The sequence below is a fragment of the Portunus trituberculatus genome, chromosome 42 (assembly GCF_017591435.1).
Source record: "Portunus trituberculatus isolate SZX2019 chromosome 42, ASM1759143v1, whole genome shotgun sequence".
In the NCBI taxonomy this organism is placed as follows: Eukaryota; Metazoa; Arthropoda; class Malacostraca; order Decapoda; family Portunidae; genus Portunus; species Portunus trituberculatus.
The window spans coordinates 25,739,977-25,766,910 of record NC_059296.1 but is presented as its reverse complement, the minus strand read 5'-3'; the positions used below and the strand labels follow the sequence as shown (position 1 = coordinate 25,766,910).

The following is a 26,934-nucleotide window of genomic DNA, read 5'->3' as shown; positions in this document are numbered from 1 at the left end:
GTTCTGCCATACTTTTGGGTCTTCCACCATTCCATTTTCTCCTTTTAACCTTTCTATTGTTTCTTTTTGTCTTATTTTTCCATTTATGAATCTGTAGAACAATTTTGGTTGTTCCTTACATTTTTCGACAATGTCCTTTTCATAGTTCTTTTCTTCTTCCTTTCTCACCTTAGCATATTCATTTCTTGCTGTTTTGAAGTTTTCCTTATTTTCTGGATTTCTGTTTCTTCTCCACCTTTTCCATGCTCCATCTCGTTTCTCCTTTGCCCTAACACATCTTGCATTAAACCAATCTTTCTTTCCTTCTTCTTTAGGTCTATATTTCGGAACATATTCCTGACCCCAGTTTTGTATATTTCCAAAAATAAGTTATATTTCTCTTGAACCGTTAATGAGTTTTCCATCTCCTCCCAGTTTACGTTTTAAAATAGTTCTTGAGATTCTCAATATCAGCCTTTCTGTAATTTAATCGGTCTCCTTTGTATGATTCATCTCTATCTTCCTTTCCTTCTTCTATATCCATCTCTAATATTACATGGTCACTCTTTCCCAATGGGCACTTGTATCTTATATCATCGTTAATTGGTATATCCCTTGTAAAAACTAGGTCTAATCTTGCCGGCTCATCGTTTCCTCTGAATCTTGTGTTTTCCTTTACTCTTTGGACCATCAAATTATCTATCATTAGGTTCAGGAATCTATCTCCCCAGGCATCTTCCCCCATACCACTTTCATAATTTTCCCAGTCTACCTCCTTACAGTTGAAATCTCCTATCAATATCACTTTTCTAATTCCTTAATGATTCTTGTAAGACTCCTTATTGTGTCATCTATCATGTCTCTATATTCTTGGTTAGTCCATGAGTTTGTTCTTGGTGGCACATATGTTCCAATGATTGTTAACTCCTTTTTGTTAATATGCATCTTAACATACAGTATTTCTGATTTTCCTTCCCCAAACTCCACTTGATTTACCACTATCTCCTTCCTTAACATCATCATGACTCCTCCTCCTCCTTTACCCACTCTGTCTCTCCTCCATATATTATACCTTTTATCTATGTCTATTTTTATTGCCTCATTTAACTTTGTTTCCACCAGGCATACAATATCTGGTTCTTCTTTCTTTATGTAATCTCTTAATTCTAATTTACTAGATAAAATCCCATCTATGTTTGTATACATCATTTTTAATCTCTTGTTCTTATCATTTTTAGTTAAACTTGCTCCATTCTTTTCTCTTCTTTCTCTTTTATATACCATTTCCTTATCCTGTCTCCTATAATTCTCCAAAAAAATGCCTTCTTCTCCTCCTCTGACCTTTCATTATTTTTTTCTCTTGCTTCTGCCACCAGTTCATTGTGTCTCTTCCTTTCCTCCTCGTTTCTATTTTTCTTTATATATATATATATATATATATATATATATATATATATATATATATATATATATATATATATATATATGTGTGTGTGTGTGTGTGTGTGTGTGTGTGTGTGTGTTTCTGTGTGTCCTGCATGACACAAGTCCTCTGTACAATACCACAGCTCAAAATGCTACTAGGATTGTTGCCCCTATGCCATATGAAACTGATATAATAACAATAATCTCTTGATTGAGATAGAAGTAATAAACTATAGCATAATTTGGTCTTCTTCTATATCCATTTCTAATATTACATGGTCACTCTTTCCCAATAGGCACTTGTATCTTATATCATCGTTAATTGGTATATCCCTTGTAAAAACTAGGTCTAATCTTGCCGGCTCATCGTTTCCTCTGAATCTTGTGTTTTCCTTTACTCTTTGGACCATCAAATTATCTATCATTAGGTTCAGGAATCTATCTCCCCAGGCATCTTCCCCCATACCACTTTCATAATTTTCCCAGTCTACCTCCTTACAGTTGAAATCTCCTATCAATATCACTTTTCTCCTTTCCTTAATGATTCTTGTAAGACTCCTTATTGTGTCATCTATCATGTCTCTATATTCTTGGTTAGTCCATGAGTTTGTTTTTGGTGGCACATATGTTCCAATGATTGTTAACTCCTTTTGTTAATATGCATCTTAACATACAGTATTTCTGATTTTCCTTCCCCAAACCCCACTTGATTTACCACTATCTCCTTCCTTAACATCATCATGACTCCTCCTCCTCCTTTACCCACTCTGTCTCTCCTCCATATATTATACCTTTTATCTGTCTATTTTTATTGCCTCATTTAACTTTGTTTCCACCAGGCATACAATATCTGGTTCTTCTTTCTTTATGTAATCTCTTAATTCTAATTTACTAGATAAAATCCCATCTATGTTTGTATACATCATTTTAATCTCTTGTTCTTATCATTTTAGTTAAACTTGCTCCATTTTTTCTCTTCTTTCTCTTTTATATACCATTTCCTTATCCTGTCTCCTATAATTCTCCAAAAAAATGCCTTCTTCTCCTCCTCTGACCTTTCATTATTTTTTTCTCTTGCTCCTGCCACCAGTTCATTGTGTCTCTTCCTTTCCTCCTCGTTTCTATTTTTCTTTATATATATATATATATATATATATATATATATATATATATATATATATATATATATATATATATATGTGTGTGTGTGTGTGTGTGTTTCTGTGTGTCCTGCATGACACAAGTCCTCTGTACAATACCACAGCTCAAAATGCTACTAGGATTGTTGCCCCTATGCCATAAGAAGCTGATATAATAACAATAATCTCTTGATTGAGATAGAAGTAATAAACTATAGCATAATTTAGTCTCCCCTATAAAGTTTTCTACATATTCCACGATACTCAAGGCTGGATTCTACCCGACGAGTCAAGAGGAGTTGCCAGTTGTCTCCTACTTTTCCGTAAAAACTCAAGTGAGGCCCTTGTTATAGTATCTGGAGCCCTCATGATGGCAACACTAAGTGGGGAGAAGTCATAAGAGCAGGTCTGAAGGTAAATGCGCCACGAAAATTTATGATTATATAAGCGATCGCCGCATCACAGTACTCGAGAGGCTTGATTATATAAGCGATCGCCGCAATTTAAAGGTTAAAGATATGAAGTCCAAGTGGCGAGCAGTAGAAAGCGGATTGCCACAGGGGTCAGTATTGGCACCAATACTTTTCATCATTTATATTAACGACATGCCAGAAGGAGTGAACAGCTACATAAATCTGTTTGCAGATGATACGAAACAGTGCAGAGTTATAAAGCAAAAAGAGGATTGGGAAATACTGCAATAAGACCTAAATAAGATCTGGGAATGGAGTAAGAAGTGGGAAATGGAATTCAATGTGAACAAAAGCCATGTCATGGAAATGGGAAAGAGTGAAAGACAACCTGTGGGAATCTATAAGATGGGAGATGGAATAGAACTGGAGAAAGTTAAAAAGGAAAAGGACTTAGGAGTGATGATGGAAGAAAACAATCAACCAGTAAGCCATATTGATAGAATTTTTAGAGAAACATATAATTTGCTAAGGAATACTGGAATAGCATTTCACTACATGGACAAAGAAATGATGAAGAAATTGATAAGTACTATAATAAGACCCAGATTGGAATATGCAGGAGTAGTGTGGACCCCTCATAAAAAGAAACACATAAGGAAATTGGAGACTACAAAAAATGGCTACAAGAATGATTCCAGGATTTGAAGGGATAACATATGAGGAGAGACTAAAGGCTATGGATCTACCAACCCTGGAACAAAGAAGGGAGAGAGGAGACCTGATACAAGTTTATAAATTGATCAACGGAATGGACCAAGTGGATAATGAGAAACTGATCCTGATAGAAGAATATGACATCCGAAGCACAAGATCGCATAGTAAAAAGCTGAAAAAAGGAAGATGTCTGAGAGATGTTAAAAACTATAGTTTTCCGCAAAGATGTATTGAGACGTGGAACAGTTTAAATGAAGAAGTAGTGTCTGCAACAAGTGTGCATACTTTTAAAGTAAGATTGGATAAGTGTAAATATGGAGACGGGCCACACAACATAAACCCTGTAAAACTACAACTGTAAATACACACACACACACACACACACACACACACACACACACACACACACACACACACACACACAGAGAGAAGAATATGACATTCGAGGCACAAGATCGCATAGTAAAAAGCTGAGAAAAGGAAGATGTCTGAGATGTTAAAAAATATAGTTTCCCGCAAAGATGTATTGAGACGTGGAACAGTTTAAATGAAGAAGTAGTGTCTGCAACAAGTGTTCATACTTTTAAAGTAAGATTGGATAAGTGTAGATATAGAGACGGGGCCACACGAGCTTAAAGCCCAGGCCCTGTAAAACTACAACTAGGTAAATACACTGCGTAGTGTAATGGTTAGCACACTTGGCTCGCAACCAAGAATCTCTGGGTTTGAGTCTTGGACATGACAAAGGAAATGAGCAAGCCTCTTAATGTGTAGTCCCTCTTCACCAAGCAGTAAATAGGTATGGAATGTAACTCGAGGGATTGTCGCTTTGCTGTCCCAGTGAATGGATTGTGTTGTGGTCTCAGTCCTACCCGAAGATTGGTCTATGAGCTCTGAGCTCTTTCTGTAGTAGGGAAGGCTGGCTGGGTGACCAGGAGCTAACTATGGAGAATTACACACATACACATGCATTGGAAAATATATGCAAACAAAAGCTGACACAGATACTGCCTCGGTTACGGTTGCTATGTAAACACTGATCTTAGCTCATCAAATGATATGGATGATGTAAGAGCTATCAGGGATATTTTAGCCAATATATCAACCAAATGGCTTAAGATTACTCAATAAGAGGATAAAAAAATGCCTACCAATGCACTCTGGATATAACGTCAAAAAAATAATAAATAAATAAATTAAATAAATAAATAAATAAACAAATAAAAAAAATAAATAAAAATAAATTAATTAATAAATCATATATATATATATATATATATATATATATATATATATATATATATATATATATATATATATATATATATATATATATATATACAAGCAACCCCCGCTTAAAGAAGAGGTTACGTTCCTAAAAAACACTTCGTTAAGCAAAACTTTGTTAAGCGAACTAATTATAACAAGTTTAACCCCTGATTTGAACTTCCATTGAGAGTAAGCAAAGCGAGAGTGCATCATAGTACAGTATAAGGTTTAATGAAAGTAAAAATTATGAAGTTAAACATTTAGGTAGTTTAATTTAAGTCATTATAATGTACACTAATGTATGTATGTACGTAACTTTATAATGTTGATGATCTTAACTTTATGAAGGGAGGGAGAGTGAAACGGGAAATACACTAACCGGCAACCTGTGGAATGTAAACAAAGTGCACATCATTGTACCGCATACAAAACTTATGTACCACATTTCCACAAGGCTTTCCATTTTATCCATTGTAGAGTCACGAGTTCAGGTGGTTCTTTTAGCTTTCAAGGAAGATGCGGTCTCACCAGCCTTCTTAATAGAGTCTGCTGACTTGAAAATAGTAGACAGTAGATGGAGTCAAGATGGTGGCAAGCAATGTTATTAGTTTTCTGGCCTCTCTCTTGTCTGTGAATAATACCCAGCTTCACTTCGAGAGTAAGACACTTCCTGGTCTTCTTAGGAACGTTAGGCCACATTGCAGGACATCTTGGTGGTAAGTTGAACTAGGGAAGATGAGCTGCTGGTGATGCTGTTATGTTTTGACTGGGGAGTGAGTGGTGTGCATGATCTTGATCTTGATCTTGATGCTACAGGGGATGCAGAATTTCTTCCGAGTCAGGGCTTTGTATTGGCAGCACCTGTGTTGTCCATCAGAGGCTTGATCTTGATCTTTATTCTACAGGTGTCTCAGGATTTCTCCTGAGGCAGGCCTTAGTACCAGCAGCTCCTGGTGTATTCAAAAGCCTGTCAGCTTGCATGATACGGTGGGGCTTCCAAATTTGGAAAAAAATACCTGGATAAAACTTTGTTAAAGCGAGTTTGGTGTTTGTTAAACGAGCAGATGGTAGTAAAACGAAACCTTCGTTGTAGCAAAATTTCGTTGTGTGAACCTTCATTAAACGGGGGTTGCCTGTGTATATATATATATATATATATATATATATATATATATATATATATATATATATATATATATATATATATATATATATAAAACAAAGAAAAGAAAATATATAAAAAATAAACAAATTCCTGAGTGTCTGACTTATCCAGTATCCAGCTTCTTCAGGTCTGACTTAACTGGGTTTACTGTAAGTAAGCACTACAAATTATCACTGATGATTATGACTGATTATTTTGCTCAGTTAATAACTTGACAAAGAACTCAAAATAAATGCTTTAAGTTAATATATACATCTACCCAGTTATGAAATTTTTCATGCCCTTATGAAAGATGTAAGTCCTGGACCATGTTTTACAATACTTGTGAGATACAAAAAAAAAAAAATAAGAAGAATTTCTCAAAATCAGTAAGGAGCAAGAAAGCAAATTTGTTCCTAAGGAAGAAAAGAAATAACCAAGCGACAAAAAAATTATTCAATGGTAAATGCACATTAGGAAGACTCAATGGTAGGGAATTCATGGAAAAGACAGATGACAAAAGAGCAACTTATATGGACATGTTTAATTTATTCAAAAAAAGAAAACGGAAACCCACAGGTGTAATAGATATCTGAAAATTTTCAACATACGCAGATGTCTTTGTTATCTAACCTTCACAAATCAATAGATAAACTAAATAAGTAAAATTAAAAATCAAAACTAATGTATCTACCTTTGAGCTTTTGGATGTATCCTTGAAGACTGGGTTGGCAGTGGTAAGCACATCACTGCTCTCTTTCTCATTTTCGCTGATATTCAAGGTTGACATGTGTGCTACCAAGTCTTCGTCAATCTCATTATGTTCATCAGATGCCAATCCATCTGTTTCAACACTTTCATCATTTATCATCTGTAAATCATAGAGTTGACAATAATAATAATAATAGTAATAATAACAATGATAATAATAATAATAATAATAATAATTTATCTATCTATCCATATAGATGTAAGTATAAGACATATAATCCTACATGGACTTGCCAAGGCAAGGCACCACACATTCCTACAAACACACTTTCACACTTAGCCCCTATTAGCCGCTGGTGGACAGACAGACAGACATTTGTCTAAACAAACAAACATCTGGACAACTAACACTTCACTGGACAGACATTTGGTTGACAGATAACTAACATGCCTCAATTACTGAACTCCTCCATTTTCTAACAAAAATTTGAACTGGTAATTCTTTCATTTGCAGTACCATAATTATGTTCTAGAACATAGTTACTTGATTTATAAAAAAAAAAGCTGCTTTCTATTACTAATTCGTAATTTCCATAAATATTTTCTTTGCTTTTATGTAGTACAGTAAACCCTTGTTAAATCATTCCCATCACGGTAATTTCACATTTGTCAAACATTATATGGCCTACTGACCATGTATCTGATTCATCAAACAAAGGTTGGTAAATGAGGCAGAATGTTTGGTCAGTGGCAGTGGTGGCAGGATAGTGAGTGAGGGAGAGTGTGCCACATACATGAACCAATTAAGTTTAAAAAACCAAGCTCCACTATACATGGTGATTAACTCTTTAACTGATAATGATCATTCCTGTAAGCACATGACATCAGAAGTGTTCTATTTCTTTCTTCACCTTTACCCATATCTGAGACAAAGAAGAGGGAAGTTTCCTTTTTCTTTCACTGCCTCATAAAATTCATCAAATATCATTTCATTATGAGGAATGCACTTGGATTAGCAGCATTATGTATGATTTTTCTATGTAGTCATGTTTGTGTGTATTTACCTAGTTGTAGTTTTACAGGGCCTGGGTTTTATGCTTGTGTGGCCCCGTCTCCATATCTACATTTATCCAAATTTTCTTTAACCCAAATAAACCCATGGTTGCATTTTCGCAACACAAAACATGCCCATACAAGTTTCCACTTGTACTCCAAGGAAAGAACGTGAGAGGGAATTTGAGCTCGTCAGTGTGTAGCCAACACTCGTACCTACTGGTTCAATTTTCTTTTTCTCCTGCAGAGAGAAGCTGTTTACTTTTCAGAATTCCAAGAAGTGTCACAAAAATTTGACCCATCATGTCTTCTTACAAAAAGAAGTAAGTATCGTGTGTTTTGTTTAGTTGAGTCTCCATTCACTAGTAAATCATAAGACAATGGATTCTAGTATCCATTATATTCATTATGTAAAACGTTTGTGATTTTGTGTACTTTCTATGAATTCGTAAAATTTATCTTTTTTTACTGATGCGAAAATGCAACCATGGACAGTCTGCCCCTTGTTGATGTTATGTTATCGCATCGGTGGGATACATGATTGACGACAACACGATATAATTATGAGTTATATGCAAAAGAAAGAGAGAGGGAGAAAAATATATATATAATCGCTCTTTGCTATAAAGTGTTTAGGAAGCCAACTGTGTTTACAATTTTAGTTTATAGCCTAGCATTTAGAATTAATTTTTTCCCAGTTGTACTATTTTTTTTTCTTTCAATTTTACAGGCCTTTGAGGTTGCAAGAAATTTTAGAAGAGATAGAAAATTGTATTGGGGACAATTCCAGTGGAGAAGATGACGATGAAATGATAGAATCAGAAAACCTAATAACAGTCTACATACAACCTCCAGCTGACGGGAACGAGACGGAAGAAGATTCTGGAGATGAAGATCATGTCAAGATTAGAAATCTTCCTGGATCCCAGCTTTTAAGTGAAGGCAAATACAGAACAAATGAATCACCTTCTACCCAAGATGTAACTCCGCACGTTGGTGTAGAAAAAGAAAATCCCCCACAGCCGACTACTTCAAAGTCAATTTTGAAGAAATCTGGGAAATCTGAGAGAAAGTCCCTCAAAATCAGACAGTGGCATGTAGATGATATCCCTTGCATGGAAAAACATACAAGTTACCCTTACAGGCCTTCAGCAGCTGATCTACCTCGTCATCCACATGAAATATTTGAGCTGTTCCTAGACACTCTTCCAATAGAGAGACTGACCAAAGATACTGTGATGTATGCAGTGCAACATGGAAACCACACATTTCAGCTTACATGCAATGAAATGAAAGTGTTTATTAGCATTTTGTTGCTCTCTGGATACAACACTTTGCCACGCCGCCGTCTTTGCTGGTCAATGGAACTTGATGTTCGAAATGAGCTTATAGCAAGTTCAATGAGGAGAAACCGTTTTGATGAAATCATGAAACATTTGCATGCAGCTGACAACACTGATCTTGATAAAGAGGACAAGTTTGCCAAAGTGCGTTCTATTCTGGACATTCTAAATGAACGTTTTCTGAAGTATGGCGAAGTCTTTGGTCCAACTTCAATATCTATCGATGAATCGATGGTCCCATACTAAACAATTCATCCGTGGCAAACCTATTCGCTGGGGTTATAAAGCATGGATAGCAGCTTCTCCATTAGGATATTCTTATTTCATTGATTTGTATCAAGGAAAACATCGAGCAAAGAGTGACAGCTGCTACAGATACTTATGGCCTAGGTGGAAAAGTAGTTATAAAAATGCTCGATAGACTTGAGTCTCAGTACCCTGGAAGAAAATTTTCTCTATTCTTTGATAACTTCTTCACGTCAATCAGACTCTTGGAGACAATCAAAGAAAGAGGACACTCTGCGACTGGAACAGTTTGTAGCAACAGAACAGAAAAGTGTCCCCTGAGCAATGCCAAACAGCTTGAGAAACATTCACGAGGAAGTAAAGAGCATTTTCTTGAGAAAGACTCAGGTATTTTAGTAGTAATGTGGAACGATAATGGTGTGGTTACCATGGCATCTACACACTATGGTGTGCAACCTTTCAAACCAGTTCAACGTTGGTCAGTAGCTGAAAGCAAAAGGGTTATGATACCAATGCCTTCAGTAATTGGATTGTACAACTCCAACATGGGTGGAGTAGATAGGCTAGACCAGATCGTAGCCAAATATCGCATTGCAATCCAGGGAAAGAAATGGTACATCCCAATTCTATCATACTTACTAAATGTATGTAAATTTTGTAGTAATTTTTTTCCAATAAACAAAAGCACAAAGTAATTGTTTAATGCTCCCCTTACATAATCAAGATATCTCACTAACCTTTCAATATAATAAACAGCATAAAATTGCTGTGGATTACTGTGACCACCGTTGCGACTTTGCAACACGATCATATTGTATTGTACCCATCATTGCAATATCGCAACAAAGTTATTTTTCAAATTATAAGTAAAGTATGCAGTTTGAGTCCAAAATAACACTTAATATGTCTCTGTGGAGTAATTTTCTCTTATATCTCAGATGTAGAGCTCATTCCAAGAACATTGTTTTTTACGGGCTTATATGGGTTAAAACTGCACACTCGTTGCTGACACCACTTCTTCACTCAAACTGTTCCATATCTCAACACATCTTTGCGGGAAACTATATTTTTAACATCTCTCAGACATCTTCCCTTTCTCAGCTTTTTACTATGCAATCTTGTGCTTCGAATGCCATATTCTCTCAGGATCAGTTTCTTATTATCCACTCGGTCCATTCCGTTGATCAATTTATAAACTTGTATCAGATTCCCTCTCTCCCTTCTCTGTTCCAGGGTTGGTAGATCCATAGCTTTTTAGTCTTTCCTCATATGTAATCCCTTCAAATTCTGGAACCTTTCTTGTAACCATTTTTTTGGAGTCTCTCCAACTTCCTTATGCGTTTCTTTTTATGGGGGTCCACACTACTCCTGCATATTCTAATCTTGGTCTTATTATAGTACTTATCAATTTCTTCATCGTTTCTCTGTTCATGTAGTGAAATACTAATCCAATATTCCTTAGCAAATTATATGTCTCTCTGAAAATTCTATCAATATGGCTAACCGGTTGATTATTTTCTTCCATCGTCACTCCCAAGTCATTTTCTTTTTACTTTCTCCAGTTCTACTCCATCTCCCATCTTATAGATTCCCACTGGTCGTCTTTCACTCTTTCCCATTTCCATGAAATGGCTTTTGTACACATTGAATTCCATTTTCCACTCTTTACTCCATTTCCAGATCTTATTTAGGTCTTCCTGTAGTATTTCACAATCCTCTTTTGCTTTATAACTCACATCGTCCGCAAACATATTTATGTAGCTGTTCACTCCTTATGACATGTTATATATGAGGTGTACATTCGTGTGTGTGTGTGTGTGTGTGTGTGTGTGTGTGTGTGTGTGTGTGTGTGTGTGTGTGTGTGTGTGTGTGTGTGTGTGTATTTTACCTAGTTGTATTTACCTAGTTGCAGTTTTACATGGCCTGGGATTTATGCTCGTGTGGCCCCGTCTCCATATCTACATTTATCCAATTTTTCTTTAAAACTATGCACACTCATTGCTGACACCATTTCTTCACTCAAACTGTTCCACATCTTGACACATCTTTGTGGGAAACTATATTTTCTAACATCTCTCAGACATCTTCTCTTTCTCATCTTTTTACTATGCGATCTTGTGCTTCGAATGTCATATTCTTCTCTCAGGATCAGTTTCTCATTATCCACTTGGTCCATTCCGTTGATCAATTTATAAACTTGTATCAGATCCCCTCTCTCCCTTCTCTGTTCCAGGGTTGGTAGATCCATAGCCTTTAGTCTCTCCTCATATGTCATCTCTTCAAATTCTGGAACCATTCTTGTAGCCATTTTTTGTAGTCTCTCCAACTTCCTTATATGTTTCTTTTTATGAGGGGTCCACACTACTCCTGCATATTCCAATCTGGGTCTTATTATAGTACTTATCAATTTCTTCATCATTTCTTTTCTTTGTCCATGTAGTGAAATGCTAGCCTACTCCAATATTCCTTAGCAAATTATATGTTTCTTTGAAAATTCTATCAATATGGCTTACTGGTTGATTGTTTTCTTCCATCGTCACTCCTAAATCCTTTTCCTTTTCTACTTTCTCCAGTTTTACTCCATCTCCCATCTTATAGATTCCTACGGGTCGTCTATCACTCTTTCCCATTTCCATGACATGGCTCTTGTCCACATTGAATTACATTTCCCACTTTTTACACCATTCCCAGATCTTATTTAGGTCTTCCTGCAGTATTTCCCAATCCTCTTTTTGCTTTATAACTCTTCACAGTTTTGTATCATCTGCAAACAGATTTATGTAGCTGTTCACTCCTTCTGGCATGTCGTTTATATATATGAAGAAAACTATTGGTGCTAATATTGATCCCTGTGGCACTCCGCTTTCTACTCCTCTCCACTTGGACTTCATATCTTTAACTACCGTCCTTATTTCTCTCCCCCCCCTCAAATAATTTTCCATCCATCTCAATGTGCTTCCTTTTAAGCCACCCTTCTCCTCTAACTTCCATAGTAATCTTGCATGTGGCACTTTGTCAAATGCCTTTTTTAAATCAAAATAAATACAGTCAACCCATCCCTCTCTCTCTTGTACTTTATCAATTATTCTAGAGTAGAAACTCAGTAAATTAGTTACACACGACCATCTTTTTTAAAACCAAATTGGCTATTTGATATCAATTTGTTGTCTTCAAGGAACTCGATCCATTGTTTATTATTCTTTCACACATCTTGCATATTACACTAGTTATTGATACCGGTCTGTAATTTAAATGTTCTTCCTTCCTTCCACTCTTATATATGGGAACCACTTCAGCTCTTTTCCATTCTACTGGTATTGTTCCATTTTCTATTGAGCATTTTATGATGTATAAAGGACTTGCTAGTTTTTCCCTACATCCTTTCAGTATTCTGCCTGAGACTTCATCCGGTCCCATTGCCTTCTCTTCATCCAATTTCTTCATTAACTCTTTTATTTCAAGCTTGGTTACTTTAACCTCTTTCATATAGACAGTCTCTCTATTACTTTGTGGTCTTTCAAATTTGGATTCCTTAGTAAAGACCTCCTGGAATTTATTATTTAATAGTTCTGCCATAGTTTTGGGTCTTCCACCATCCCGTTCTCTCCTTTTAACCTTTCTATTTTTTTCTTTTTGCCTAATTTTTCCATTTATGAATCTGTAGAACAATTTTGGTTGCTCTTTCCATTTTTTGACAATGTCCTTTTCATAGTTCCTTTCCTCATCCTTCCTCACTTTAACATATTCATTTCTCGCTGCCTTGAAGTTTTCCTTATTTACTGGATTTCTATTTCTCCTCCACATTTTCCATGCTCCATCTCTTTTCTCCTTTGCCCTAGCACACCTTCCATTAAACCAATCTTTCTTTCCTTCTTCTTTAGGTCTATATTTTGGGACATATTCCCTGACTCCTGTTTTGTATATTTCCAAAAATAAGTTATACTTCTCTTGCACTGTCTCTGAATTTTCCATCTCCTCCCAGTTAACGTATTTGAAATAGTTCTGAGATTCTCAATATCAGCCTTTCTGTAATTTAATCGGTCTCCTTTGCATGAATCGTCTCTATCTTCCTTTCCCTCTTCTATATCCATTTCTAATATTACATGGTCACTCTTTCCCAATGGTCACTTATATCTTATATCATCATTCATTTGTATACCCCTTGTAAAATCTAGGTCCAATCTCGCCAGCTTGTCGTTTCCTCTGAATCTTGTGTTTTCCTTTACTCTTTGGTCCATCATATTGTCTATCATTAGACTCAAGAATCTTTCTCCCCAGGCTTCTTCCCCCATATCACTTTCATAATTTTCCCAGTCCACTTCTTTACAGTTGAAATCTCCTACTAATATCACTTTTCTCCTTTCTTTAATGATTTTCATTAGACTCCTTATTGTGTCATCTATCATGTCTTTATATTCTTGATTGGTCCATGAATTTGTTTTTGGTGGCACATATGTTACAATGATTGTTAACTCTTTTTTATTAATATGCATCTTAACATACAGTACTTCTGCTTTTCCTTCCCCACATTCCACTTGGTTTATCACTATCTCCTTCCTTAACATTATCATGACTCCTCCTCTTCCTCCTTTACCCCCTCTGTCTCTCCTCCATACATTATACCTATTATCCAAGTCTATTTTGATTGCCTCATTTAGTTTTGTTTCAGCCAGGCATACAATATCTGGTTCTTCTTTCTTTATGTAATCTCTTAATTCTAATTTACTTGATAAAACCCTGTCTATGTTCATATACATCATTTTTAGTCTCTTGCCTTTATCACTTTTAGTTAAACTTGTTCAACTTTTTCCTCTTCTTTCTCTTTTATATACCATTTCCTTATCATGTCTTCTAGAATTCTCCAAAAAAATGCCTTTTTTTCCTCTTCTGACCTTTCATTATTTTTTTCCTTTACTGCTGCCACCAGTTCGTTATATCTCTTCCTTTTTATTCCTCATTTCTATTTTTCTTTATATATACAGTAAGGTCCCGGGTTACGTCGGTCTCGAGTTACATCAAACTCGCACTTACGTCAGTCCACTATAAGGCAATTTAAGATTTAAAAAATTGAAAATTTGTAAATCGTAAAGCGCGGGGTTTATTGTTATTGTTGGCCCTAATCAATATACATAGTTGTAAATAATATACCAATATAACAATATAACCTTTTACTTACCTGAATAACCATAAAAAATTATTGGTTGAAAACTCGATAATATGCTTTGAAAGTACAAAAACTCAAGTTACGTACAAAATCGACTTACGTCATGTTTCAGGAACGTAACTCTGACATAACTCAAGCCCTTACTGTATATCCCTGCAACCTTCTGTTTCTCTGAGTTTAGTTGTTCTATATAATATTTCTTCTGTTGCTGCTTGTGATTTTAGTAGTACCTTAATTGGTCTTGTTTTTCCTTCTTGATATGGTCCCATTCTGTTTATTTCTTGTACTTCCTCTTCTAAGTTCTGCCTATCTTCGTCGTTTAGATTTTGTGTATTTACCTAGTTGTAGTTTTACAGGGCCTGGGCTTTATGCTCGTGTGGTCCCGTCTCCATATCTACACTTATCCAATTTTTCTTTAAAACTATGTACACTCTTTGCTGATACCACTTCCTCACTCAAACTGTTCCAAGTCTCAACACATCTTTGGAAACTAAATTTTTAACATCTCTCAGACATCGTCCCTTCCTTAGTTTCTTACTATGCGATCTTGTGCTTCTAAAGTCATATTCTTCTCTCAGGATCAGTTTCTCATTATCCACTTCATCCATTCCGTTAATCAATTTATAAACTTGTATCAGATCCCCTCTCTCTCTTCTCTGCTCCAAGGTTGGTAGATCCATTGCCTTTAGTCTCTCCTCATATGCCATCCCTTTAAATTCTGGAACCATTCTTGTAGCCATTTTTGTAGTCTCTAATTTTCTTATGTGTTTCTTTTTATGGGGAGTCCATACAACTCCTGCATATTCCAATCTAGGTCTTATTTTAGTACTTATCAATTTCTTCATCATTTCCTTGTCCATATAGTGAAATACTACTCCAATATTCCTTAGCAAATTATCGTCTCTGAAAATTCTATCAATATGGCTAACCGTTGATTATTTTCTTCCATTGTCACTCCCAAGTCCTTTTCCTTTTTTACTTTTTCTAGTTCTACTCCATCTCCCATCTTATAGATTCCCACTGGTCGTCTTTCACTTTTACCCATTTCCATGACATGGCTTTTGTCCACATTGAATTCCATCTCCCATTTTTTGCTCCATTTCCAGATCTTGTTTAAGTCTTCCTGTAGTATTTACAATCCTCTTTTGTTTAATGACTCTGCACAGTTTCGCATCGTCCGCAAACAGATTTATGTAGCTGTTCACTCCCTCTGGCATGTCATTAATATATACGAGAAAAAATATTGGTGCCAATACTGACCCCTGTGGCACTCCGCTGTCTACTGTTCTCCACTTGGACTTCATATCTTTAACTATTGTCCTTATTTCTCTCCCCCTTAAGTAATTCTTCATCCATCTCAATGTGCTTCCTTTTAAGCCACCCTTCTCCTCTAACTTCCATAGTAATCTTTCATGTGGCACTTTATCAAAAGCCTTTTTTAGATCTAAATAAATACAGTCAACCCATCCCTCTTTCTCTTGTACTTTATCAACTATTCTAGAGTAGAAACTCAATAAATTTGTCACACATGACCGACCTTTTCTAAAACCAAATTGGCTATTTGATAATATTTTGTTGTCTTCAAGAAACTCGATCCATTGCTTCTTTATTACTTTTTCACACATCTTGCATATTACACTAGTTAGTGATACGGTCTGTAATTTAAAGGTTCTTCCTTCCTTCCGCTCTTATATATGGGAACCACCTCAGCTCTTTTCCACTCCACTGGCACTGTTCCATTTTCTATTGAGCATTTTATGATGTTGTATATTGGACTTGCTAGTTCTTCCCTACATTCTTTCAGTATTTTGCCTGAGACTTCATCCGGTCCCATTGCCTTTTCCTCATCCAATTCTGTCATCAACTTTTTTATTTCAAGCTTGGTTACTTTAATCTCTTTCATATAGACAGTCTCTATTACCCTGTGGTCTTTCAAATTTGGATTCCTTAGTAAAGACCTCATGAAATTTACTATTTAACAGTTCTGCCATACTTTTTGGGTCTTCCACCATTCCATTTTCTCCTTTTAACCTTTCTATTGTTTCTTTTTGTCTTATTTTTCCATTTATGAATCTGTAGAACAATTTTGGTTGTTCCTTACATTTTTCGACAATGTCCTTTTCATAGTTCTTTTCTTCTTCCTTTCTCACCTTAGCATATTCATTTCTTGCTGTTTTGAAGTTTTCCTTATTTTCTGGATTTCTGTTTCTTCTCCACCTTTTCCATGCTCCATCTCGTTTCTTGCATTAAACCAATCTTTCTTTCCTTCTTCTTTAGGTCTATATTTCGGAACATATTCCCTGACCCCAGTTTTGTATATTTCCAAAAATAAGTTATATTTCTCTTGAACCGTTAATGAGTTTTCCATCTCCTCCCAGTTTACGTTTTTAAAATAGTTCTTGAGATTCTCAATATCAGCCTTTCTGTAATTTAATCGGTCTCCTTTGTATGATTCATCTCTATCTTCCTTTCCTTCTTCTATATCCATCTCTAATATTACATGGTCACTCTTTCCCAATGGGCACTTGTATCTTATATCATCGTTAATTGGTATATCCCTTGTAAAACTAGGTCTAATCTTGCCGGCTCATCGTTTCCTCTGAATCTTGTGTTTTCCTTTACTCTTTGGACCATCAAATTATCTATCATTAGGTTCAGGAATCTATCTCCCCCAGGCATCTTCCCCCATACCACTTTCATAATTTTCCCAGTCTACCTCCTTACAGTTGAAATCTCCTATCAATATCACTTTTCTAATTCCTTAATGATTCTTGTAAGACTCCTTATTGTGTCATCTATCATGTCTCTATATTCTTGGTTAGTCCATGAGTTTGTTCTTGGTGGCACATATGTTCCAATGATTGTTAACTCCTTTTTTGTTAATATGCATCTTAACATACAGTATTTCTGATTTTCCTTCCCCAAACTCCACTTGATTTACCACTATCTCCTTCCTTAACATCATCATGACTCCTCCTCCTCCTTTACCCACTCTGTCTCTCCTCCATATATTATACCTTTTATCTATGTCTATTTTTATTGCCTCATTTAACTTTGTTTCCACCAGGCATACAATATCTGGTTCTTCTTTCTTTATGTAATCTCTTAATTCTAATTTACTAGATAAAATCCCATCTATGTTTGTATACATCATTTTAATCTCTTGTTCTTATCATTTTAGTTAAACTTGCTCCATTCTTTTCTCTTCTTTCTCTTTTATATACCATTTCCTTATCCTGTCTCCTATAATTCTCCAAAAAAATGCCTTCTTCTCCTCCTCTGACCTTTCATTATTTTTTTCTCTTGCTTCTGCCACCAGTTCATTGTGTCTCTTCCTTTCCTCCTTGTTTCTATTTTTCTTTATATATATATCTTTGCAACCTTCTGTTTCTCTGAGTTTCGTTTTTCTATATAGTACTTCTTCTGCTGCTGCTTGTGATTTTAGTAATATCTTAATTGGTCTCACTGTTCCTTCTTGATATGGTCCCATTCTATGGATTTCTTCTACTTCCTCTTCTAAGTTCTGTCTATCCTCGTCATTCAGATGTTTTAGTAGGTCTTTTACTGATTTCATTTCATCTTTTTCCCTTGGTCTATATTTAACATTTTTTTTCTTTCAGTCCAAAAATAATTACACTCTTCTTTTTTCCATAATTTCTCTTACTAAATTTTCTTTTTTCTTGAGGACTCCTATCATTTTGCTTCTCATATTTTCATCTCTTTCTTTTAACTGTTCTTGAAATACTTCTTGAAATGATTCCTTGTCTTTCTTATCTTGGATTCTCCATGCTTGTACTTCTTTTTTAATCACGTCTTGTACTCTTTCTTCTTCTTTGTTAACTAGATCTTTTAGCTTTTCTTTTTCTTTCTTGGCTTTACCGAGTTCTTCTTCCATCAATTTCTTATAGTTCGCTATTTGGACTTTTAATTCTTCATTTTCGGTTCTTAGCCTAGTTTCGTTTTCTTCCACTCTTTTTATCCTTTCTTTCAATTTCTGGAGCTCTTTATCCTGTTCTTCATTCTCTTTCATTCCCATACTCTCCTTTATCAATTTATCTAATTTACGTTCGATAGTTAAGACTCTATCAAATAGTGAAGTTTGCGCCGTATCAAAGCCTTCAAATTCTCTTTCTCCCTCACCAACATTGTCATCATCAGCTTTCATTCTTTCCCTTGTCACATACCTGCATTTAGATGGAATATCTTTCTCACTCATTATTATTTAACACTGTATTCATGAAAAAAAAAATGAGTCCACACTTATTGCCCAGGCCACTGTAAACCCAAACAAAGGTAGTGAAGATCAGCTGATTCTCGGGAGCGACGGTATCGCGTCCTTCCTCTGCTGCGTGTGTGTGTGTGTGTGTGTGTGTGTGTGTATTTACCTATTTGTGTATTACAGGGCCCGACCTAAGCTCTCTGTGTCTTGTCTCCTTGTCGATTCCTGTCATATCTCTCTTTCATCTGATTGACACACACCGTGTCAACGACATCACTGCTCAGTTTATTGCACTTATCAATGCTACGATGCGGGAAACTGTATTTTCTCACGTCATTTAGACATGTCTTTTATTAGCTTTTTTCTATGTCCTCAGAGCTGATAACTTGTGGTCACCTTTATCAACTCTGTCCAGTATGTCAATCTTGTTCACCAATTTATACATAGTTATCATGTCTCCTCTTGTTCTTCTCTCTTCTAATATGGTCAGCCCCAGCTTCCTCAGTCTTTCCTCATAGTCTAACTCCCTGAGTCCTGGTACCATCCTTGCCTCTGTACCCTTTCTACATTCTTCATATTTTTCTTCATATGCGGTGACCAGACACAAGCTGCATATTCTAACTGGGGTCTTATTAAGGTACATAATATCTTCTTCATCATTCCTTCATCTAGGTAGTGGAATGCAAGGCCAATATTTTGAAGCATGTTATATGTTTTCAAAAAAATCTTGTTAATGTGTTTCTCCGGTGACAAAAGTGTTTTGCACGGTTACTCCTTAGTCTTTCTCCTCATTAGTCTCTTTAATTTTCTCATCACCCAGCCTGTAATCCCAGTTTGGTCTGTATCTACTTCTTCCCATTTTCATAACATGGGTCTTGTCTATATTAAATTCCATCTGCCACTCCTTACTCCACTCATATATTTTATCAAGATCTTCCTGTAACTTGTTACAATCTTCCACATTCCTTACTCTCCTCATAATTTTAGTATCGTCCGCAAACATGTTCATGTAACTGTCAATTCCTACTGGCATATCATTAACATATATCAAAAACATGATGGGACCAAGCACTGACCCTTGTGGAACTCCACTGGTTACCTTCTTCCACTCGGACTTCCTTCCTCTCACCACTGTTCTCATTTCCGTAGGTCTTCCTCCCATAAAATGCTCCTCCTTTGTAAACACTTTGCAAAAGTTGTCGTTCAAAATTTCAGCTATATCTCCAACATCCTCATATACTTCTTCCCCGTTTTTTACCTTTACTATTGCCTCCCTTATATTTAGTTTTCCATTTATGAATTTGTAAAATATTTTTGGGTCATTATCACAGTTTTCCACCACCCTCTGTTCATATTCCTTCTGTGCTGTTCTCCTTACTTCAACATATCTATTCCTTGCTGTTTTGTAAACTTCTCTTGATAATACATCACTGTTTTTCTTAAGTTTCTTCCATGCCTTTTCTTTGTTCTTTTTTGCTTCTTCACAATTCCTATTAAACCACTGCTTATTATTTAAAGTCCTCTTTCTGTAATATGGCACAAACTTTTTCACAGCAGAGTTATACAAATCCATAAATTTATCGTATTTCAATTGCATATCCCTTTCCTGGTATACCATGGACCAGTCAATTTCATTAAAGAACTCCCTTATATGGTTATAATTTGCCCTAATATAATTTAATTTTTCCTCCCTGCGTTCCACAATCTTATTCGTGCATAATTCTGTATCCAGCTCAAAGCTTAGGACATCATGATCACTTCTCCCCAAGGGACATTATGTTCAATTTCCTCTTTTAGAGAGATAACCCTGGTAAATACCAAATCCAACCTTGCTGCAACATCTTGTCCCCTGCACCTTGTTGGTGATCTCACCCACTGTGTCATCAAGTTATTTGTTGCTACCTTTAACAATTCCTCTGCCCACTCACCACCGTTCACCACTTCGTAGTCTTCCCACACTATTTCTTTACAATTAAAGTCTCCGACTATCATCACTCTATCCTTTCTGATGAGTTCTTGCTTCATTCTGTCTAGAGTATTTCTCATCACCATTTGGTACTGTTCATATTCCCAAGCATTGGTTCTGAGTGGTATGTATACTGTTATAATATCAATGTCTCTCTTGCCATCTGTTATAAGCATAATTATCACTTCCTCATTTCTCTTACTATAGTTCACCTCCTTCATTATCAGATCTTCCTTAGTAAGAACCATTATACCACCACCTCCTTTATTTTTTCTATCATTTCTCCATACTTTGTAGTGTTTTACAACAAACCAGTCTAGCTTTATATCAGGCCTTAGCTTTGTTTCCACTATACACATTATGTCTGGTTTGTTATTTCTTAGGTAATCCATACATTCTAGCCTCTTAGACAGAAATCCATCTATATTCATGTAAGTCACTTGTATTCCATTCCTAGTCTCTTTCTTCCATGTAATGTCTATTCCGCCTGTTTTATCCACCACTTCTTTAGCCTTCCATTTCTCATCCTCCAAAAAAACTTGGTCTTTTCCTCCTCTGTTCTTTCGTCATTCCTCTCTTTCACTTCAGTTACAAGCTCTTTCATTTTCATTCGCTCATCCTGTGACATATTTCTTTTTATGTAAATTGTTTTGGTTTCCTCAGAGTCCTTAAGTTTCCAAGCCCTCCTCAACAAGGCCTCAGCTGCCACCTGAGACTTTAATTTCAATTTTAATGGTCTACTCTTGCCTTCCTCAAAAGCTCCCAATCTCACACTTTCTTCTACCTCAGCATATAGGTCCTCTTCTTCCACAGAGATCTTGTTCAGTAAAGACTTAATCCTGTCATTTTCCTTATTCCTCCTATCCTGCCAGTTTCTGTTAATTTCCTCCCTCAATCCTGTTATGATCACACATTTTTTCTTTTCAGCAATATCTCTCACCACATACTCATTTTTCTTTAGTGCCTTTACCATTTCACTCTGCGTAATCACTTTATTTTCCTCTTCCTACTTTTTCACTATCTCCCTAAAGGACCTTTGTACCTCCTGATGTTCATGGTTCACTTCTTTCATCCTGGCATTAATTAGATTAAGGCATTCCTCCTTCCTCAAGTCCCCTTCGGATATTTTCATCTCCATTTCTAGGAGTTTAGCCTTCATCTCTTCACATTGTTTCCTTAGTTGTTGGTTTTCCTTCTCCATCTCTACTTTTTCCTTCAATAGCTCTTTATTCGCTATCGTTAACAAATAGATCTCTTTTTTGAACGAATCATTCTCGGCTATAACTCTATCCAGTTTTTCTTCTATGGACAAAATGTTTAAGAACTTACTTTCCAGTGCCTGGATTCTTGCATCCATATTTAATTTCTCCAGTCCTCTTGGAGTAGTTACAAAACCTTCAAAATCCTTGGGTTGCCTAGGGGTAGCCGCCATGTTTGCTATCATCAGCTGATTATGGCCAAAACAATCACCGCCCACACTCTCCTCTGAGGGACCACTCTCCATATCCCTCACTTTCAACACTATGCAAAGTAGGACATCAACAGGACACTAACTCAGAGGTACCCGGGCCCTGTAACACCATAGGTATTTTCACTTCTTCCCGTTCGCAGCCGGAGACGAGCCGTCCTCTCTCAGTGATGGCGTGTGTGTGTATAATTCACCTCGGTCGCCTGCTGGTCACCCAGCCAGTCTTCCCCAATACAGAGTGAGCTCAAAGCTCATAGACTGATCTTTGGGTAGGACTGAGACCACATCACACACAACACACACCGGGAAAGCGAGGCCACAACCCCTCGAGTTACATCCCTTACCTATTTACTGCTAGGTGAACAGGGGCCACACATTAAGAGGCTTGCCCATTTGCCTTGCTGCTTTTCGGGACTCAAACCCCAGGCCTCTCGATTGTGAGTCGAGTGTGCTAACCACTACACTACGCGGTGTGTGTGTGTGTGTGTGTGTGTGTGTGTGTGTGTGGAACATTTATTTATAGCCTTTACATAATATTATGTATTAGAATGATACAAAGTTGATCATTTGTGGCAAACCTTTTATAAGCATAGCTTTTCCAGCAAAATTGATAATACAAATAAATAAATGAATAAATAAACTAAACTAAACTGAGAAAAAACATAAATAAATGTAGTAAAATAAAGTAGAAATAGTAATACCTAAGAAAAAAAGTACAGGTAACCCCCACTTAACGAAGGGTTATATTCCTAAAAAACCCTTCGTTAAGTGAAACTTCGTTAAGTGAACCGATTATAACAAGTTTAACCCCTGACTTGAACTTCCATTGAGAGTAAACAAAGCGAGAGTGCATCATAGTACAGTGAAAGGTTTAATGAAAGTAAAAATTATGAAGTTAAACATTTAGGCAGTTTAATTTAAGTCATTATAATGTACATTAATGTATGTATGTATGTAACTTTATAATGTTGATAATCTTAAATTTATGAAGGGAGAGTGAAACTGAAAAGACACTAACTGGCAACCTGTGGAATGTAAACAAAGGGCGCATCATTGTATCACACAGCCTTCTTAATAGAGTCTGCTGACTTGAAAATAGTAGAGACAGTAGATGGAGTCAAGATGGTGGTGAGCAATGCTATTAGTTTTCTCGCCTCTCTCGTGTCTGTGAATAATATCCAGCTTCACTTCGAGAGTAAGAGACTTCCTGGTCTTCTTCGTAATGCTAGGCGACATTGTAGGGCGTTTTGGTGGTAAATTGAGCGCGGAAAGATAAGCTGTTGCTGACGCTGTTATTGTTTTGAACAGGGGCAGTGAGTGGTGCGCATGTTGTCCACGAGAGGCGCTGGTGTATTCAAAAGCCTGTCGGCTTGCATGATACAGCGGGGCTTTCAAACTTGGTAAAAATTACCTGGATAAAACTTCGTTAAAGCAAGTTTGGTGTTCATTAAACGAGCAGATGGTAGTAAAATGAAACCTTCGTTATAGCGAAATTTTGTTGTGTGAACCTTCGTTAAGTGGGGGTTGCCTGTATATATATCTAAATTTGGGTATCCATTATAACTGTTAGAGAATAGGGTTAGGATTGGAGTCCAAGAGTGACCATAGTGAATATGTAATAGCAGCAATGCACATATACATGACAAGTATTAGTAATCATTAAGGATATGTTTTTTTATTTTGGATTTAAAAATAGCTACTGATGGTGAATCTTTAATATGAGGAGGAATATTAATCCAAACCCCAGGTCCTAAGTATAATATAGATTAACGGTACTGTGAGAGAGAGAGAGAGAGAGAGAGAGAGAGAGAGAGAGAGAGAGAGAGAGAGAGAGAGAGAGAGAGAGAGAGAGAGAGAGAGAGAGAGAGAGAGAGAGAGAGAGAGAGAGAGAGAGAGAGAGAGAAGGTGGGGGATAGAGAAATCTGGACACAAAAAATGAAATGCATGAAGGTGTACATTCGTCACTCTTTTTCTCGACCTGAAGTCGTTAGTTTAATAGCCACTTCTCGGGCTATATATGAGAGAGAGGTGGCCCACCAAAGGTACTTGAGCCTTCCATCACCTGAACCTCATGCACTTTATATTTCTACATAGAATTATGCCAAGTCTATTCTCCAACTTGACAAAATTCCTTCATTTATATAAAATGTCAAAATCTTTCAAAATCCAACTCCAATCAAGACTTCTGGCACCTAGCCAAACACATCTCCAGTAACTTTGCTTCTACATCTTTCCCTCCTTTATCTCATCCTGGTGGCACCACTGCCATCTCATCTGTCTATAAAGCTAGTCTTCCTGCATCTTGCCTAGTCAAAATCTTTCAGCTCTATCAACATCTATTTTTCATTCTTGCTGGAAGTTTCCTTACATTCAGCCCATTCCTAAAAAGGGCGACCATTCTAATCCATCAAACTACCATCTTATTACTTTAATTTCCTGCCAATCTAAAGTTTTTTTTTTCTTTTATATATAATCTATCATCAATGGGAAGCTGTATGGATATGTGAAGCAAACTTACCTGCCTAATGAGTGATGGATGGCAGCATATCTGGCGAAGTCGAAGCAACAGCACCAAGAGATGGTGAGCCTTAACACTCCCACTCACAAGGGCTTCTCCTCCTAGAGTTGGGGTGTACTTGGCCTCTGTGAAGATGCAAAATATGATTATCATACACACATACACAAAGAACGAAAAAGAAAAAAAAGAAAAGAAATAAGAAAAATAATAAATAAATAAACATCAATAAATTTTTTTTAATTATAATAAATAAATGAAAATCAAACAAACAAATAAATAAATAAATAAAAATAACATCAAGTAAATAAAAATAATAACAAATAAATAAAAATAATAACAAATAAATAAATAAATATAAAACAAATAAATAAAAAATACAAATAATAATGAATAAGAAAATTAATATATATAAATAGAATAAGAAGATTAGAACATTGTTGGTAACAAGCAAGTGTGGGTGTCCAAAGTGCAAGAAACTCCATTCTGGCAGCTCCACAGTTGTCTTCTTAGATACAGACTGCATTTGGCTGATATGGGGATATTTCAAGTAGGTGTCAATCATCACAAGCCAATTCATTAGCACCAATGATGTGGTCAGAGTGCAGACGATTCCAAGTATTTTTGGGAATTATTCATGGATGCACTGCTTGTGTGGGTGGCTTGTTTTGATGTTTTGTACAAGTAGTCCAGTTCTTTCCCTACAGACACCATGAAGTAGACATCAATTACAGGTAATGAGAGCATTCTCCAATTTTCTTAACTTCTCACCATACTCATTTTCTCTCTTTCCTTTTTCAGGTACAGTATTGGTCCCCATCAAAACTGTGGTCACTATGTGCAGATAGACAGCTTAGAGCATCAGCATTCTGATGGTTAGTGGTTCTCCTGAATTCTATTTCATGATCAAACTGACTCACAAGAAATTCCCAACTTGCCAGACGATTGTCCAGCAAGCCTGAAAAGGATTTGTGTGGATGGAAAAAGCCTGATGCGGATTTACATAAATGGAACTAAGTTAACGGTGGCTTGTGATCTGTCACAAGGATGAAGTGATACCCATACAGATACTGGTAGAACTTTTCAGATAAAATACAAAGACCACTGCTTCTTTCTGTAACTTGCTATACAACTACAGTAATACTCCGCTTAACGAACGTTTGTCTAACAAATTTCCGATTTAACGTACTATATAAAGTTAAACCAAAAAGTCCGCATAACGTACAACCACATCCGTTATAGCAAATTTTCTGGGTTTGAATTTGCCGGGTGAGGGACCGAACGCGGCAGCTTCGTTGTGATTGTCTGGCTCCCCGCCTGTTTCTAGCGCTCCTGGAGCTGGATCCAAGATTCTTTAACAACCTCAGGGCAACCTCCTGCCGCGAAATGGCTTCCATGAACGCTTGGAGGGACGGTGACGAGATTGCTGGGAACACCACCTCTGGAGGTGGTGTTACTGTCTTATATATGCATATACTTGTATGTTCACAAAACAACATTTCTATTAGCTTTTTACAAACCTTGCTCCCAAGAAAGGATTGTTTTGTAATGCATAAAGTGAAATCTTACATGAAATACCCAAAAAAAAAAAAAAAGTAGAGATGATTAGATTGGCCACAGATGGCGGAGACTCCGGCGACTTGGCCGCTTCTTCTTCTTCTTCTTGTGACCTTTTTAGCTTGGAGTGTTGTCTTTCACCATGATGTTAAATTTGTTTCCACTACTCTATTGCTTGCTATAATGGATATCATATCTTAGTATTCATATACGCTCATGCCATGAGGATAACCTGGACTCCGTGGCACTGAGTGATAGTGAATGGATGCATCACAAGCTAGTTCAGCCAGCAAGGCAGGATTGAAGTGAACCAACACATTTTCTGAGAAGAGCAAACTCTTGAGATGCTGGAATACCTGTTGTTGCTCTGTTCCCTTTTGCCATGCCACATTCTTCTGTGTGAGACAGTGGAATGGCTCTGCTATGGTAAAGTGTTTCAGTAGAAATTTGCCACACAACTGGACGGAGCCCACAAATGGGTTTAGACTCATGACATTGGTAAGGGGTGGCATTTTTAGAACTGCACTTACTTTTGGGCTCCTTCTAATGTCCCCTTTTGATAGTACTTGATATAGGGCTTGGCAAACTGACACTCTTCCCATCGCCAAT

The 26,934-nt window shown here is 36.5% G+C and overlaps 2 protein-coding genes across 3 annotated transcripts in view; one reads left to right on the top strand and one right to left on the bottom strand.

The window, feature by feature from the left end:
* LOC123517489 (transcription termination factor 2-like) overlaps positions 1-26,934 on the bottom strand; it is a 239,429-nt gene that overhangs the window by 68,781 nt on the left and 143,714 nt on the right. For both annotated transcript variants that reach the window (XM_045277595.1, XM_045277596.1), the window contains exons 19-20: positions 24,772-24,896; positions 6,778-6,954 (exon numbers count right to left, since the gene is read on the bottom strand). In XM_045277595.1, the coding sequence (XP_045133530.1) occupies positions 6,778-6,954; positions 24,772-24,896 (302 nt within the window). The remainder of the gene's footprint in view (positions 1-6,777; positions 6,955-24,771; positions 24,897-26,934) is intronic.
* On the top strand, positions 8,102-9,959 carry LOC123517491 (piggyBac transposable element-derived protein 3-like). Its single transcript, XM_045277598.1, has 2 exons — positions 8,102-8,170; positions 8,578-9,959. Exons 1-2 carry the CDS (start codon positions 8,151-8,153, stop codon positions 9,434-9,436), a joined length of 879 nt encoding a protein of 292 aa, XP_045133533.1. The 5' UTR covers positions 8,102-8,150; the 3' UTR covers positions 9,437-9,959.

Coding starts and splice junctions, on each gene's coding strand:
- LOC123517491 (XM_045277598.1), top strand. CDS start 8,151: ATGTCTTCTTACAAAAAGAA. Junction 8,171..8,577: donor ATGTCTTCTTACAAAAAGAA/GTAAGTATCGTG, acceptor TCAATTTTACAG/GCCTTTGAGGTTGCAAGAAA.